This window comes from Corvus hawaiiensis, chromosome 1 (assembly GCF_020740725.1).
Source record: "Corvus hawaiiensis isolate bCorHaw1 chromosome 1, bCorHaw1.pri.cur, whole genome shotgun sequence".
NCBI lineage: Eukaryota > Metazoa > Chordata > Aves > Passeriformes > Corvidae > Corvus > Corvus hawaiiensis.
The window spans coordinates 92,475,908-92,492,720 of record NC_063213.1 but is presented as its reverse complement, the minus strand read 5'-3'; the positions used below and the strand labels follow the sequence as shown (position 1 = coordinate 92,492,720).

The 16,813-nt window shown below is 56.4% G+C and overlaps 1 protein-coding gene and 1 pseudogene across 1 annotated transcript; both read left to right on the top strand.

The window, feature by feature from the left end:
* Window positions 1-1,672: 1,672 nt before the first annotated feature.
* Window positions 1,673-12,073, top strand: LOC125334612 (annotated as a pseudogene).
* Window positions 12,074-13,901: 1,828 nt separating this feature from the next.
* Window positions 13,902-15,596, top strand: LOC125334603 (HLA class II histocompatibility antigen, DP beta 1 chain-like; the record flags this gene model as incomplete). The annotated part of the gene is given in 5 exon segments (XM_048321626.1): window positions 13,902-13,920; window positions 13,923-14,267; window positions 14,802-14,981; window positions 15,152-15,159; window positions 15,531-15,596. Coding segments are annotated over 5 exon segments (618 nt in total), but the record flags the coding sequence as incomplete, so codon positions are not given.
* Window positions 15,597-16,813: the final 1,217 nt, after the last annotated feature.

Here is a 16,813-nt window from a genome sequence, read left to right as displayed (position 1 = left end):
CACTGCAAACCCCAAAAATCATGGGAAAGGGGAACAACCCTCAAAAAAGAGTAGATTGGGACAACGCCGTTCCCCCCAAAAATCCCCAAATGATGAGGAAGGAGTGGGAGAAGGGCCCGGAGAGAGGAGCAGAAGGAGGCAGGATTAGGAAGGAGGAGGAGTGGGAGAAGCGATGGAGGAGGAGGCGGGGGAGGAGGAGCGGGAGGAAGAGGAGTGAGAGAGGCAGAGGAGGAGCAGGAAGAGGAAAAGCAGCACAGGAAGTGCGAGGTCGGAGCCCGCTCTGTATGCCGTGGCCGCGGGAGCATCCCGCAGGTGAGCGGGGAGGGGGAGCTCGCCCCAAATCCCTCGGGGGGTCTGTAAGAGACGGTCCAAAGATCCCTCATCTGCCTCACGATCATCGCCAGGGAATGAGACTGAACACAGGAGGCCTGGCCTGGCTGAGGTGGAGTGTCTGGAAATTGATGCAGGTCACAATGGACTGCGCCGTTCTCGCTGCCCAGGCGGGAAGGACTGCGCTGAAGCGGAAAGGAATGACCTGTCCTGTACACCTGTCCTGTACCTGCTTCCCAAAGCAACGGGCCCTGTGGAAGGTATCTTTTCAGCTTTATACCGGCTAGCGCTTGTATTTCAATGCCTTAGAAAGCCTCGAGCAGCCTTGAGAGAGGTAGCAAGGGCGATCTAGCACTTTAGTAGCTCTAGAATCGGTACCTGAATCAGCTGCAGAGCAAATACCATCAGCAGAAGCAAAGAGGGAGAAATATAGCTCCCTGCCCGCTCAATTCCCTGCAGTTAGAAGCTTTCAAATGAGACAGACAACCAGAGATGTTCACAGGAAAGTCGCTGAGCTGAGTGAGAGAGCGTTTGCCTCCCCTCGACCGTCTTTATTAGGAGAAGGGGAAAGGGGAGGACTGGGGGCGGACCCGGGGTGACCGGCCAGTCACACACTGCTAAAGAGTCTGAGTTACATTTGGCTTTGCCCGCGCTTGAAACAAAGGAGCTCGGAGCACATGTCTTTGGGAGGGGGGAGGGGAAGCTCAGAACAGGCAGCAACAGGGCCCCATAACAATGGCTGGAGGTTTCCCCAGCTCTTGGACAGCTGCCCCTTGCTTCTGAAAAGGACTATAAAGGGACTTTCTAAATTAACCGAGACGAGATCTCCCCACGGAAAGAAGACGAATCTATTGGCAGGAGACCACGAGGACTTTGTCTCATCCGTTGGTAGCTATTCCTCCCCTTCTTCCTCTCTACTCTTTGTTTTCTTTATCTCTCTCTCTCCTCTATCACATTACTGTGTTGTGGGCACTTAATAAAGGTGCACTGTTCTGATTAAAACTGAAATCTCTTGTATCCTTTTACACTCTTGAGATCGATGAACGAACTATCATGACCCTCGCTTGTATTAGCAGATCGTGACAGGCTCCCCGAGCGGCCTTTTCTCTTGGCGGGTGTTTGGAGCTCACAGCTTCCAGAATGGAGCCCCAAATCTCTTTGTGGGTCCCTGGGAGGGTTTCATTTTGGGGCAGGGGAGGGGGGGTGATGTTCGGATCCTGCAGCACCCGAAAGCTGAGCTGCAAATGGCCCTTCGGGGGATATTTTGGGGGCTCCATCCCAGTGCCGGGTGGGAGGGGGACATCGTTCTAGTGGCCCCCCGGGAGAGTGGTGGAGGGGAACACCGGGAGCCCCAGGGTGGGGTGAGGGGAGAGGGGCGATCCCGGAGCTGGGGGACCCCCCAGCAGCCTGGAGATGGGGTGAGCATGGATAAGGGGGGACCCCTGGGATCGCTGGAAGCCTGGAGCAGAGAATCAGGAAGAAGGGACCCCTGGGACCCCCAAAATCCCTGGATCATCCCTGAGTGGGACCCCAGAGAGGAGGGAACCCCAGGAGCCACGGGACCCCGATGAGGTCAGGGAAAGGAGAGCCCCAGAACACCAAAGTGGAGAGATCAGAGAGGGGGAAGTGCTGGGAGGATTTTTTGGGCTGAATCGTGGTGGTTTGGGGTTTTTATGGACACAAAAGCCCCGGAGACTCCCAGAGATGGACCTGGGCAGGAGGAACCCCCAGCCCAAGGAGCTCACCCCTTGTTTCTCCCCCCAAACCAGGATTCGTCATTCCCAAGGTGTGGCTGGATGGAGGAGGAGGAGGAAAAGCCCTGGAGATGCCGCACGAGGAGGAGGGGCTGCAAACGCAGCCCAGAGAGATCCAAGGAGAAAAGAGCCCCCCTGTGCCAGGAAGGCAGCCGGAGATCCGGGCGGAGCTTGGAGCTGGGGGAGAAGCCTCACGGTGGGGAGAAGCCCCACAAGTGCTTGGAATGTGGGAAGGGCTTCAGCTACAGCTCCTATCTGAGGGCACACCAGAAGATCCACACTGGGGAAAAGCCCTATAAGTGTGGGGAATATGGGAAGAGCTTCAGCCAGAGCTCCCAACTGGTCAGCCACAAAAGGATCCACACTGGGGAGAGGCCCTATGAGTGTGGGGAATGCGGGATGAGCTTCAGAGACAGCTCCCAGCTGAGGGCACACCACAGGATCCACACTCTGGAGAGGCCCTACGAGTGTGGGAAATGTGGGAAGAGCTTCAGGCAGAGGGCCCACCCGATGAAACATCAGGTGATCCACACCAGGGAACGGCCACATGAGTGTGGGGAATGTGGGAAGAGCTTCGACCGGAGCTCCAGCCTGATTCAACATCAGATGATCCACACCAGGGAGAGGCCCTACGAGTGTTCTGTGGGAAGAGGTTTCAGACCAGCTCCGATCTCCTCAGACATCAGCGCATTCACACAGAGGAGAGGCCCTTCCGCTGCCCCAACTGCAGGAAGGGTTTCAAACGCAACTGCAACCTCATCACCCACCGGCGCATCCACACCGGGGAGAGGCCCTACGAGTGTCCCCAGTGTGGGAAGAGCTTCTCACAGAGCTCTAACTTGACCCAACACCAACGGAGGCACCGCTAAGGGAAGCCCTGCGAGTGCCCCGAGTGCGGGAAGAGCTTCGTGCGCTGCTCCAGCTCCATCCCCCGTGGGAGGATCGGCGTTGGATGATCCCCAGTGACCCCCGTGGGGCAGAGCCCTGGTGACCCCTGTTCCGGGTGATCCGCGCTGGGTGGGGGGAAGGTGTTGGAGAGATTTCTTTGCCTTCTCCTTGTGCTGCTGTGATGTGGTTGGTAATAAATTCCCTCCCTGTGCCCAGGCTGGGTCTGCTGTGCCCGTGCCGGTGCTCGGGGCGGGATCTCTCCCGGTCCTTCTCTCAGCTCCTGGGCTTTTCCTTGTATTTCCTGTCCCTGTGCAGTAGCAGAGGGCAGGGACAGAGCGGTTTTGGTGTCTCCCAGCATCCAGGCAGGGCCAGTCCAGCCCTGAGGGTCGTGAGGGGCTTGTGGGGCTTCCCTGTTTGTGGGACATCCCTGCTGGAGGAGGTAAAGCTGGAAGGAGGGAGGTGTGGGGGAAAGATGTTTTTAAAAGTCTTCTTCTCATTATCCTACTCTGAGTTTGTTAGCAATAAATTAAATTCATATCTCCAATTTCGAGCCTGTTTTGCCTGTAACGGTGTTTGATGAGGGATCACTCCTGGTCCTTATCTCAGCTCATGAGCCCTTGGTTAAATTTTCTGTCCCCTCTCCGGCTGTGGATGGCAGGGAGAGAGCGGCTGTGGTGGGTGCCTGGCATCAGGCCAGCGTCCCCCCACTCCAATGGGACATGTTCCTCTGTGGCCCTGGGCTATGGTGCCACGGTTGCTGTTGCTTTTGTCTTCCTTATGATTTTATCTTTTGCATTAAATGCTTGTGAAGTGCCCCCGCTGTCCCTTGTGTCCCCTGGGCACCGACAGCCCCGGCCCTTGCCCTGCTCCCCCTCCCACGTTCCATCCCGGCTGGCGGAGCCTTGGAGCTGCCGTGGGGCTGCCCCGGGGGCTGCGCCCCGAGCCAGGGCCCCTTCCCAGTGCTCCCAGTCTGCCCATCCAGCCTGGAGCAGCCAGCGAGGGCTTCAGCTGGGGCGGCAGAGAGGCGCTGCTGGGGGGTCCCACCTCTGCTTGGCTTGGGCTGTTCTTCCCAAGCCGGGGAAAAATGACTTTTCTAGAGTTTTCTGCCACAAATCTCTCCCCTCGTGCACTCAGCCAAAGGGGCTTGGGGCGGTTTTCCCTTTTTCGGGGAAATCAAAGCCATGCACTGATGCTCCGAATTAGGGGCGGAAGTAGCGAGGCCGCAGGGCTTCCCAAGGAGCCGGAGCCAGCCAACACGCAGGGCTGGGCAGGTCGGGCCGGGAGCAGCGGAGAGCTTTGTTTCTCTTCTCAGCTGAATGGCGGCTCGGGCCGGGCCCGTTCCAGCGCTGTTCCTCAGCTGCGGCTTTCCCCTCACGCAGCCCGGGGGGCGCTGGGAGCGCGGGGCGGGGCTGGGCCGTGTGCAGAGCCCGCCCCTCGCTCCGATTGGGCGGTGCTGCCATCAGTCGTGGTTCTGGCGCGCTGATTGGTCGGAGCGGGGAGCAGCCCGGGCCCGGAGCCGCCGGCAGGGCGGCCGTGGCGCAGCAGAGGCGCCATTGGCGGAGCGTCGGTGCGGGCCCGGGAGCGGCGGCGGCCGGAGCCCGGTGAGGCGGCAGCGGCGGAGTTCGGAGGCGGCCCCAGCGCAGGTGGGAGCCGCGCTCGGTTCTGGCGGGGCTCGGGGCTGGCTGCGGGCGGAGGGGACGGCAGGGGGCTGTGGCGGGTTCGTTGTGCCGTGTGGGCGCCGTGTTCGCCCTGGCGTGAGGGCGCTGCGGGAGCGGCTGCCCGCGGTCTCCTTCCCGCTGCTGCCTCGGCAGGAGCCGGTGCCGGAGCAGCGCTGGCTCGTCCCGGCTGCTGTGGGTAGGACAGAGGTGGCTGCCCCGTGGCCGGGAGTGTGCAGGAAAGTTCCCGTGGCCAGAGGTTTGTGTCCCCAGAGGAGCCGGAGGAGTCCTGTAAAAGTAACTTTATTCCTGGGCAAAGGGAGAGGCCACGGGGCATTTCCCGTGGGGTCTGTCCGAGTGTTGGAGGACGCAGCCTCCTTTTTGTCCCGATTTCCCCGGCCGCATCTCCGTGTCCCTTTCCCCAGTGGCTGAGGTCCTTGGAAGGTACAGACTTCCCGATCCGCCTGCTGCATGTGCCCCTTAATGTGCACCTCCGCTTTGTATAACATCCGATATTCATGGCTCTGTGAAGTCTTTGTTCTTCTTCGGGAAGTTCAGGAATTTAGCAGGACCTTGGCTGAGCAGCAGTTCGTGTCAATTAGTGACATTTTCTAAAACTGATCGTTTTCTGTTTTCTTCCGTGACTTCCTTATCTCCAAGTCCCTGGCCCTATCTCTAATGGGATTCACACCATCTGTTTGTAAAGACACGTTCATTTTTTTCCTTTTAATTCCCCACTTCTTATTTTCTCAGTACTTCTCTTTACAAACTTTAAAAATGCCTTAATCTGTTCTTCCTGGGCCTTCTTTGGTTTTGGGATTATTCTCAGTGACCTCATTCTGTGTCCTTCTGTAGCCGTTTCTGGGTCAGGAGGCCTGGCTGCCACCTGCATGCCCTTGATCCCCTGCTGAATGAGCTGCCCTGAGCAAGGTGTGGTGCATGGTAAAAAGATGAGAGTTGCTGTAGCACCTGAGAGGAGAAACAGCATTCGTTTAACCCATGGTCTGCCAGGGAACCATGAAAACGTGTCCCATTCCCATCCTTTCCACATTTGAACAGGGATATGAGCTGCTTTCTTATTTCCTTTGTTCTCTGTTTCACCACTTTTTCTTGGCCTTCTCTTTGCCAAGAGCACTTTGAGTCATTTAATTTTCCACAGCCTCCTGGTCCTTCCGCTGGAAGAGAATCTGATGCCATCGCAGGGTGAAACGTGGCGGTGCTCATGGGAGTGGATTGGTGGGTGAGAAGGTCAGGAGCTGGAGCTGTGTGCTTGGTTATGATTTGGAGGACAGCTTGTAATCTAATGATGCACTGAAATGATCAGTGGGTTCTCTGGCACCTGGTATGAATTTGTTCGGGTTCCCAGGGGCTGCTCCATGGTGTTGTAAGATTTGTTCTGGTGGCCATTCATCTTTTTCCCGTTTTTGGGTGCTCCCTCCAGCCAAGGATGCATCAATTGACCGCTTTTCTCGGATTAAATCATCACATCCTTGGATTCCCAAGTGATTTCGCTGAACTTGTGGCAGCAAAAGCAGTCCAGTGGTCAAACCCACCCTGTATAACACAGACAGTGCCAGCAGATGTTGGAGTGGGGAGAGGGATGATTCCCCGCCGCTTTTGTGAGTGAAGTTCTCCCAACATTCTCCGTTTGCTGTTTTCCTTTGCAGCTTCAGGGATTTCTGTTGCAGAGTCAGAGATGCTCAGTGTGGGCTCTGCCTTTAGCGATGCAAATTCCGTCAGTGCAGGGAGGCAGAGCTTGGGGTGAGGGGCAGAGGGAATCAGCCCAATTCCTGTGGCAGGCAAGGAGAGCCTGGGACATTGTGCACACTTCCCCCAGCAGAGTTAATTTGCATTTCTAAAGCTCCTCTGCTGGCTGCCAGGGACGAAGCTTCTCCCCCAGGGCAGCCATCAGGTGACTCACAAGAGGCCCTCCAAAAGCGGCTTTTTCCACCCCCTTTTTTTTTAAAATATTTTTTAACTGTTTATGAGGAAAAGGGTCAGTTTTAAAGCTCTTCCAGTTTCGCAAAATGCAGCCTACAGGTGAACCTCAAAAAACCCATTCCCAAATTCTGCCATCACTAACAGCCACGCACACACACACACAAAAATGCCCCAAAGCAATAAAGATTTTTGCTACTTCTCCTCGGACTAAAAATTGACTCTCACACCTTTGGCCCAAACCCAACTGACAATACCAAATTAGGATTATTAGGAAAAAACATTCTAATGGTGTCATCTTGTCACAGAAACTGCAGGAAGAACAAAAACTCTCCAACGACCTTTTCAGTGTTAAGAGGATCAAGGCATTACTTTATTCTGGCCAGGATGTGCAACAGAAGTCATTTCATGGACACACAGCCCGGGTGTGCAGAGAAAATAATTGCATGGCACACGAGTTTTACTCGATTTTTTCCTCAACTTTTTTCAGTCTAAACCCATAGAAATCCATAGGTTTAATGTTCATTGGTTCCAAGTTGGGTAGTTCTTAGTATTTGGTTTCCTATTGGCCCCGGATTGCTTGGCCTCTGATGTTAATTAGGTCCACACTCCTTGAGTTCCTTCTCAGCCTTTTCCAGAGCAGGGGTCTCCAGCTGTGCCGGGGGGAGTGTCTGGGGTAGCTGTTCCTTGATGTTTGCTGATGGGCGTTGATGTTTTGTTGATGGGCGTTATCTTTTGGGTATCTCTTGGGCTATTCCCAGTCTGTTGAGATGTTAAACTCATCTCTGTTGAGTGGTGTAACATCCCCTAACAAACACTTTCAAATTCCTTTCCCCAAGGCAGAGGCAAACAAAGCCTGAGTAGAGAAATAAAATTTTAAACCAATTCTGAACTTGGTATATTTTCCAGCAATCGAATCCCGCCCAGCCCAGAGTGTGAGTGTAACTGAGAGCCAGAGTGGAATTCTCCCGCTGTCTCCCGCAGCACCTGTGGCGAGTGCAGGCACAGAAAGCTCTGAAGCTCGCCCGGTGCCAGCGAGGATTGGCCCCCAGTGCCTGGAGATGCCAGAGGAGGTGCCCAGCCAGACTATTTCAGCAGAGGATCTGTGGGCAGCCCCCGGGGCTTCCCCCACTGTGGAGCCCTGGCTGCTGCCGCGGCCCCTTCTGTGCAGGGTCAGTGGCAGCCTCGCATGGTCCTCCTGCAGCCGGGGAGTGCAAATCCGCGGGGCTTCAGAGAGCTTGAGGCGAGGGTGAGGGGTCCCCCCGTGTTCAGCTGCGCTGGCGGCTGTTTCTGTGCTCGGGGACACTTGGAATGGGCCACGCCCTTGGCCACCAGTGGTGATTCTTTGCACTCTTCAGGCAGGACCCGATGTCCTGGTTGGATGTTGTGGACAGCAAAGTCCCCAGGGTGGGTCTGTGCCAGCCGAGCTTCCTGTGGAAGAGATTTCACAAGAGACAGGATTCTGGCCACAGACTGCTTGAAACAGACATCCCTGATCTCCACCCCCCACTAGGTTGGGAATTCCCAGGGTGAGGAAAGGAGACATCAATTCCAGGGGAGATAATTGAATATCTGGCCTGGGTCTGGCTCTTCTTCTTGCCAAAGCCAATGGCAGCAGCCGTACCTGGGGCATCTTGGTTTCTCTCAGCAGCTTCAGAAGGTGTTTCTTTATTTCCCCATTCATTCTTTCCACCCGACCTGAACTCTGGGGTGCCAGGGCATTTGGAGGTGCCACTGTGTTCCTAAAGCAGCCAGAACGGCCTGAAGGATCTTTCCTGTAAAATGAGTTCCCCTGTCTGAGTCTATTGCTTCCACAATCCCGTATCTTGGAATTGTTTCTTCCAAACATGCCTTAAGAACTGATGCAGGGATTGCTGAAGCAGTTGGAAATGCTTCTGCCCCGCTGTGAGCTGCCATGCTGTTAGCAGAAGATGTTGAAGCCTTCCTGCTCGGGGCATTTCAGTGCCAGGCTCTTCCAAGCACCCCCAGCTCAGCCCTTTGAGCTGAGCATGCGGGCGCTGAGCTGCGCTTTGTCTCATTCCCTTTCCTTAAGAGCAGCGTGTCTTGTCACTCTTTTCCCTTCTGCTGCCCTTGAAGAGCCATCCCTAAACACATTTTCTCCCTCAGGCCAGGGAATGTCTGGTAAATCACTCCTAGCCCAGGTCTGGAGCTCTGTCACTTGACTGCAGCCATGGGTTTCTTGCCAGCCCCCTGTGCAGGGCCGTTCAAACAGGAGGCTGGGTTCAACCCTTCCCCTGTCCTCAACTCTGAATCCTCCTGTTCCATCCAACAAGTTTCATTCTGTAAGAACCGAGCGCTGCTCATCCATTTAGAGGCTCCTTTGGTTAACAAAGCTTTAACTTGATGCCAGGCTTGAACAACCAGAGATTCTGCTGCTGTCAGTTTTCAGGCCTCAGTTCCCATTAAAGCCAGGGCTGCACAATTCTGCAGACAATGAGGCCACTCTCTGGCCACTGGGTTAAAAATTTGAGACCAGGAATTCCTTTGGAATTGAGCCCTGATTAACATCCACATGCAATTCAAATGGTTCTTCCCTGTCTGGGAGGGCCAGGGCAGGAGGCTCAGTTCATCTGCTTTTGAAGCCTTGAAAATTGTGCTTTCCTTCTGGTGTCCATCATCGGGTTTCTTGCCTGGCAGGAGAGGAGAGTTGGAGGGAGAGATGCCTGGCTCCAGAAGCGCTGCCTTTAGCAGGGACTCAGTAAGAGGCTGTAACCCCTTCCTTGCCTCCCTTGGAACAGGGTATTGCTTTTAGACACCACTTGTCCTGGATGCTTCAGAGGAATTTGGAGAGACTCCATATCTGATTTTCCCTATTTCCCTGGGGCTGCCCACACTTCTGGGTTCCCTTCAGCAGAGGCCTTCGCAGACATTTGACACAAAGGTACAGCAGCATTAGCCTCTGTAGCTCCCTTTACAATATGAATTTGCATTCCCACTTGAGCCACCAAATCCCTTCCCAGTAAATTGCAATCACAAATAGGAACAAACAGAAATTGATGCATTTCAAACCCGTCCCCCACATCTACTGATAGTGGTTGAATAAAACACACCTGCTCATCTTTCCCACTTATTGCCGGAATAATCAAGGAACTTCTTGCCAATTTCCCCCCTTAGGTCTCAGATTCGGAGTGGATCGAGAGGCCCCTGTGTCCATCAGGAGCGGCCTCGTCTCGATCCAGACGCCCCCTGAATGTTCTCAAGGGCTCTGGTGCGGTGGGTCCCTGGTCTGCTGGGAGCTCTGAGAGCCCTGGCAATCCATGTCCATCAGGGGTGCACTTGCTCGTGCTGAGGGTGCTGCTGTCTGTGCTTGCAGTGTCCTTGTGGCCTGCAGATGGACCCCTGATTCCTTGCCAGGGGCTGTTTGGGTCAGCTCTGCCGTGCCGAGGAGGGCAATGCCTGTGCCAGGTGCTTGTGGCCGTCCCCGGTTGCTGAAACCCGTTCTCGACTTCCCTTTTTACCCCCGCTGGGTGTCCATGTCCTTAATTACCTCTGGGAGAATGTGCAAACTACCACAACATTGTCCCCTTTTGTATGGGACACGATGTCCATGGTTGTGTTCAGGCTTTGTTTTTGTTCTGGAAGTTGAGGAATTGAGCAGGATCTTGGCTGAGCAGCAGTGTGTGTCAATCAGTACCATTTTGGGGAGCTGATGGTTTGTGCTGTCACTTGCTTGTGTCCGAGTCCGTGTCGCTGTGTCCGAGCAGATTCAGAGCATGTGTTTGTAGCGAGGCGTTGCTGTTGTTCCTTCGCTGGGGGTGCCCGGTTTTCGGGCCATCCCCCCTGGAGCAGGGTGTCCCCCCTTGGTGCAGGCGCGGCCCTCAGGCAGCGCTCAGCCAATCAGAAGGCGCGGCGCTGGTGACTCAGCAGTTGCCAGGCAGAGCCGCAGCGCCCGGCGCTCCCCAGCTGGAGCCCCCGTGTGGCCCGGCCTTGGCGCCCCCCGCGAGGGGAATTTGGGGAGGTGGGAGGGGGGCAGCGCCAAGGCCGGGCCGGCCCGTGCTGCGCTGGCAGAAGTGGCTGCGGCGGGGGCCGAGTGCGGGCAGGAGCGGCCGAGAGCCCAGCGCTGCCCCAGCCCGAGCTGCCGCAGCTGCATCCCTGCTCGTGCTGTGGGATGCGAGAGCTCTGGGGGGCAGAGCGAGCCAGGGGTGGGTGCTGGGCCTGGGGGGAGGAGGAGAAAGGCTGGAGGAGCAGGGCTGGAGACCAGAATGGTGAAAGGATGGACGTGGGAGCAGCAGGTGGGATTCTGCAGGAGAAGGAATAGTGTGAGGAAGAGGAATGTGAGGAAGAGTAGGGATACAGGAGGAGCAGGAAGAGGAGGCACCGCAAGGTTCCAGCACTTGCCGTATCTGCAGCCTCCCCCCAGCCCCAGGAGTGTGTCCCCCCCCCATCCAGCAGGTGATCAGGGAGGGGGATCCACAATTTTCCCGGGGGTGAATCTTGGTGTTTCTGAGGTTTCTTGGGCTCCATGTTGGTGCTTTGGTTTTTTTGTGGGGGCTGAATGTTTATATTTTGGAGGGGGTTTTGTCTGAATCTTGATGTTTTGGTAGTTTTTGGTCTGTGTCTTGATGTTTGTGGGACTTTTGTGCTGAATCTCTGTGTTTTGGAGGTTTTTACAGAGACAAGATGCCCGGTGATGCACTTAGGGAGGAGGAACCCCCAGCCCAAGGCGCTCACCCCTTGTTTTTTCCCCAAACCAGGATTTGTCATTCCCAAGGCGTGGCTGGATGGCAGAGGAGGAAAAGCCCTGGAGATGCCACACGAGGAGGGGCTGCAAACGCAGCCCAGAGAGATCCAAGGAGAAAAGAGCTCCCCTGTGCCAGGAAGGCGGCTGGAGATCCAGGCGGAGCTTGGAGCTGGGGGAGAAGCCTCACGGTGGGGAGAAGCCCCACAAGTGCTTGGAATGTGGGAAGGGCTTCAGCTACAGCTCCTATCTGAGGGTACACCAGAGGATCCACACTGGGGAAAGGCCCTATAAGCGTGGGGAATGTGGGAAGCCAGAGCTCCAACCTGATCCAGCGCCAGTGGATCCACACTGGGGAGAGGCCCTACGAGTGTGGGGAATGTGGGAAGGGCTTCTCCAGCATCTCCCACCTGATCTAGCACCAGGTGGTCCACACCAGGGAACAGCCCTATGAGTGCTTGGATTGTTGGAAGAGCTTCGGCCGGATCTCCGAACTGAGGGTACACCAGCGTACCCACACCGGGGAGAGGCCCTACGAGTGTTCTGAGTGTGGGAAGAGGTTTCAGAGGAGCTCCCACCTCCTCGAACATCAGCGCATTCACACGGATGAGAGGCCCTTCCGCTGCTCCGACTGTGGGAAGGACTTCAAACACAACTGCAACCTCATCACCCACCGGCGCATCCACACTGGGGAGAGGCCCTACGAGTGTCCCCAGTGTGGGAAGAGCTTCTCCAGCAGCTCTGCCTTGACCAAACACCAACGGAGGCACCGCTAAGGGAAGCCCTGCGAGTGCCCCGAGTGCGGGAAGAGCTTCGTGCGCTGCTCCAGCTCCATCTCCCGTGGGAGGATCGGCGTTGGATGATCCCCAGTGACCCCCGTGGGGCAGAGCCCTGGTGACCCCCGTTCCGGGTGATCCACGCTGGGTGGGGGGAAGGTGTTGGAGAGATTTCTTTGCCTTCTCCTTGTGCTGCTGTGATGTGGTTGGTAATAAATTCCCTCCCTGTGCCCAGGCTGGGTCTGTTGTGCCCGTGCCGGTGCTCGGGGCGGGATCTCTCCAGGTCCTTCTCTCAGCTCCTGTGCTTTTCCTTGTATTTCCTGTCCCTGTGCAGTAGCAGAGGGCAGGGACAGAGCGGTTTTGGTGTCTCCCGGCATCCAGGCAGGGCCAGCCCAGCCCCGGGGGTTGTGAGGGGCTTGTGGGGCTTCCCTGTTTGTGGGACATCCTCGCTGGAGGAGGGTGTCCCCCCTTGCTGCAGCCCCAGCCCTCAGGCAGTGCTCAGCCAAGCAGAGAACGCCCTCAGCTGGGGCCTCGTTTTTGGGCACACCTGAGCCCCTGGACATCTCCATCCCCATTTTGGGGTGCAGCTGAGCTCCTGGATACCTGGGTTCCCAGTTTTGGGGCTCTATTTGGCTTGCACAGCCTGGTTTTGGTAGTGGGGTTGGTTCAGAGGTGGCTTCTGAGAGAAGGATCTGGAAGCTTCCTCCATGTCTGGCAGAGCCAATCCCTGGCGGCTCCAAAGATGGAGGTGCCGGATGCAGAGATGCCCCCACAGCCCCTGGGAAGGAGGGAGGGGTGGGGGAGGGTGTTTTTAAGAGTCTTCTTTTCCTTCTCATTCTCCTGCTCTTATTTTTTCGGTGTCATCAATTTAATTAATATCTCTAATTAGAGCCTGTTGTGCCCGTGCCGGTGTTTGCTGAGGGATCTCTCCCGGTCCTTATCCCCACCCAGGAACCCTCGGTTCCATTTTCTCTCCCCTGTGCAGCTGCAGGGGGCAGGGACAGAGTGGCTTTGGTGCGTGCCTGGCACCGGGCCAGCGTCACCCCAGGCCATGGGCACCCCTGAGATCCCGCATCCCTGGGGACACATTTCTGGGCACAACTGAGCTCCCACCTGCCCTGCACCTCGAGGTTCCCCCTCCCAAAAAACCCCACCGCAGGGCTGCAGCGTCCCTAAACCCCCTCAGCCAATCAAAATCATGGCCAGTGCTGGCCATGGGGGCGAGTGGCGGCAGCTGGGGCCCTACTGGTGGCACTGGTGGTGCTGGAAGCCCCCCCGGCTGCGGGCGCGGAGCTCTCGGGTGAATGGGGGTGGTGGGATGCGATGGGAAAAGGGGGGGAGAAGGCGAAAAAGGGGTGATGGGACCCCTAAAATGAGTGAGAGGGGGAGGGGACCCTCAAAGGAAGAGCAGGAGGGGGCTGAAGAGTGGGGGAGAAATGGGTGGGAGGGGGTGGGAAAGTGGGGAAAAGTGGAGGATGGGACCCTAAAAGTGAGCGGGAGTGGGCTGGGGATTGGGGGATTGTGGGGAAAAAGGGTGGACAGGGTGAAAAGGGGGGAATGGGACTCCAAAACGCCTCTGGGGAGCAGCTGGAAATGGCGGGGGAGGGGATGTGAAATAGGGAGAAGGATGGAAAAGGAAGTGGGAGCACGGGCAGGAGGGTCCCGTGGCGGCCGTGGGGCACAGGGGGTGCGGAGCGGGGATCTGGGGTGGCTCCCGGAGCTCTGGGCGTGCTGGGGGCTGCAGGGGGGCACCCCCTGAGCTGTGTCCCGCACACACAGGGGTGTTCCAGGGGATGATGAATCCGAGTGTCACTTCATTAAGGGCACCGAGCGGGTGAGGTTGGTGCAGAGGAGCATCTGACACCGGGAGCAGCAACTGCACTCGCCAGCGATGTGGGGCTGTTTGTGGGGGACACCCCGTGTGGGGAGAAACAGGCGCAGTGCTGGAACAGCCATCCAGCAAGACTGGGGTACAAAGGGGCTCTGGCGGACAGGCTCTGCCGGCACAACCGCGACATCGTTGCCCCGCTGCTCGCGGAGCGCAGAGGTGCAGAACGTTGGGCAGAGCGAGTCCCCTCGGGCCCTGCCCTGGGGGTGAGCCTGGAGCCCCTCAGCCCGCCTGGTGCCCATCCCCGGGGCCTCTTGTCCTTCCAGGTTCCCCTGAGCTCTCCCAGTCTCTCCCAGTCCATCCCAGTCTCTCCCAGTGCCCCCGCGCGTGTCCATCCCAGCCCTGCGTGGCGCTGACGCCCCTCAGCCAATCAGAGCGCGTCTCTCTGATGACTCATCAGTTGCCAGGCAGACCCGCAGCGCCGACTGCCCTGTGCTGGACTCGGCCTCCCAGTGCCGCGCGCTCCATTCCCAGTCGCTCCCAGTGCCCTCCCAGTGCCTCCCCAGTGCTCTCAATCCACTCCCCTCTCACGAGGGCAGCTCACTTCTCTCAGAACACTCCAACCCGAAGCTGTCTATGCTTCTAGGCCGATCTCTTGTCCTGTTTTTCGGTGTTGGGCATTCCATCAAGAGCCACCCTTCTTTTTAGCCTTGGCAAAGGGGCTGGGAGAGGGTTTGGGGGATCCTCGGAAAGCAGGGAGCAACTGGGATGGGGTTTGTGGAGTCCTGGAGGAGACGAGAGTGGCTTTGGCATGTGCTGGAAGGTTTAACGGCATTCTGGACAGATTTAGGACGAATAAAAGAGGGGTTTGGGGGGTCCTGATGGCTCTCTGGGGGGTTTTTTGAGAGGTCCTGACCCCTGCGGACCCCCCAGAGATGCCAGCGGACGCTGCCCGGAGCAAGATTCTGATGGGGATCAGGGACTTTGTGTTGGGCTTCATCTTCCTGGCGCTGGGGCTCGGCTTTCACTTGCTCGAGAAGGTGACGGGGGGTCCCGGGGATCGCATCCCCCCTCCCCCAGAGCGTGTGTGCCCCCCGGGCCCCCCAGCCCGGTGTCACCCCCTTTGCTCTGCCCACAGAGCTCCTGAGCCGCCCGCAGCTGCAGCCCCTCCCCGTGGCCTCGGGCCCGGCCGGGACCCCCCGCTCCATCCCCGCGCTGATTTTGGGGGGTCGTGTGTCCCCCCATGCCCCGCTGTCACTCTGCCCCTGCCCTGCTGCTCCCAGTGTTCCCAGTAAGGCTTCCCTTACTCATTTTACAGGAAAGATCCTTCAGGGCATTCTGGCTGCTTTAGGAACACAGTGGCACCTCCAAACGCCCTGGCACCCCAGAGTTCGGGTCGGGTAGAAAGAATGAATGGGGAAATAAAGAAACACCTTCTGAAGCTGCTGAAAGAAACCAAGATGCCACGGGTACGGCTGCTGCCATTGGCTTTGGCAAGAAGAAGAGCCAGACCCAGGCCAGATATTCAATTATCACCCCTGGAATTGATGTCTCCATTCCTCACCCTGCTCATTCTCGACCTAGTGGGGAGTGGAGATCAGGGATGTCTGTTTCAAGCAGTCTGTGGCCAGAATCCTGTCTCTTGTGAAATCTCTTCCACAGGAAGCTCGGCTGGCACAGACCCACCCTGGGGACTTTAAGGGATGTTACACCACTCAACAGAGATGAACTTAACATCTCAACAGACTGAGAACATCCCAAAAGATACCCAAAAGATAACGCCCATCAACAGAACATCAACGCCCATCAGCAAACATCAAGGAACAGCTACCCCAGACACTGCCCCCGGCACAGCTGGAGACCCCTGCTCTGGAAAAGGCTGAGAAGGAACTCAAGGAGTGTGGACCTAATTAACATCAGAGGCCAAGCAATCCGGGGCCAATAGGAAACCAAATACTAAGAACTACCCAATTTGGAACCAATGAACATTAAACCTACGGATTTCTATGGGTTTAGACTGAAAAAAGTTGAGGAAAAATCGAGTAAAACTCGTGTGCCTTGGAATGATTTTCTCTGCACACCCGGGCTCTGTGTGCATGAAGTGATTTCTGTTGCACATCCTGGTCAGAATAAAGCAATGCCTTGACCCTTAACACTAAAAAGGTAGTTGGAGAGTTTTTGTTCTTCCCAGTTTCGATGACAAAGTTACAGCATTAGAATGGTTTTTCTTAATAATCCTACCTTGATATTGTCAGTTTGGTCTGGGCCAGGGGTGTGAGAGTAAATTTTTAGTCTTAGGGGAAGAAGTAGAAGAAAATCTTTATTGCTTTGGGGGCATTTTTGTGTATGTGTGTGCGTGGCTGTTAGTGATGGCAGAATTTTGGAATGAGTTTTTCGATGTCCACCTTTAGGTTCCATTTTGCAAAACTGGAAGAGCTTTAAAAGTGACCCTTTAACTCCTGAAAAGTTCATAGAATATTGGTTGAAAAAAAAAAGGAAAGAAACAAAAAAGCCGCTTTTTGGGGAGGAGGGAGAGACACTTGTGAGTCACCTGATGGCTGCCCTGGAGAAGCTTCCTTCCAGGCAGCCAGCAGAGGAGCTTTAGAAATGCAAATTAACTCTGCTGGAGGAAGTGTGCACAATGTCCCAGGCTCTCCTTGCCTGCCACAGGAATTGGGCTGATTCCCTCTGCCCCTCACCCCAAGCTCTGCCTCCCTGCACTGACGGAATTTGCATCGCTAAAGGCAGAGCCCACACTGAGCATCTCTGACTCTGCAACAGAAATCCCTGAAGCTGCAAAGGAAAACAGCAAACGGAGAATGTTGGGAGAACTTCACTCACAAAAGCGGCGGGGAATCATCCCTCTCCCCACTCCAACATCTGCTGGCACTGTCTGTGTTATACAGGGTGGGTTTGACCACTGGACTGCTTTTGCTGCCACAAGT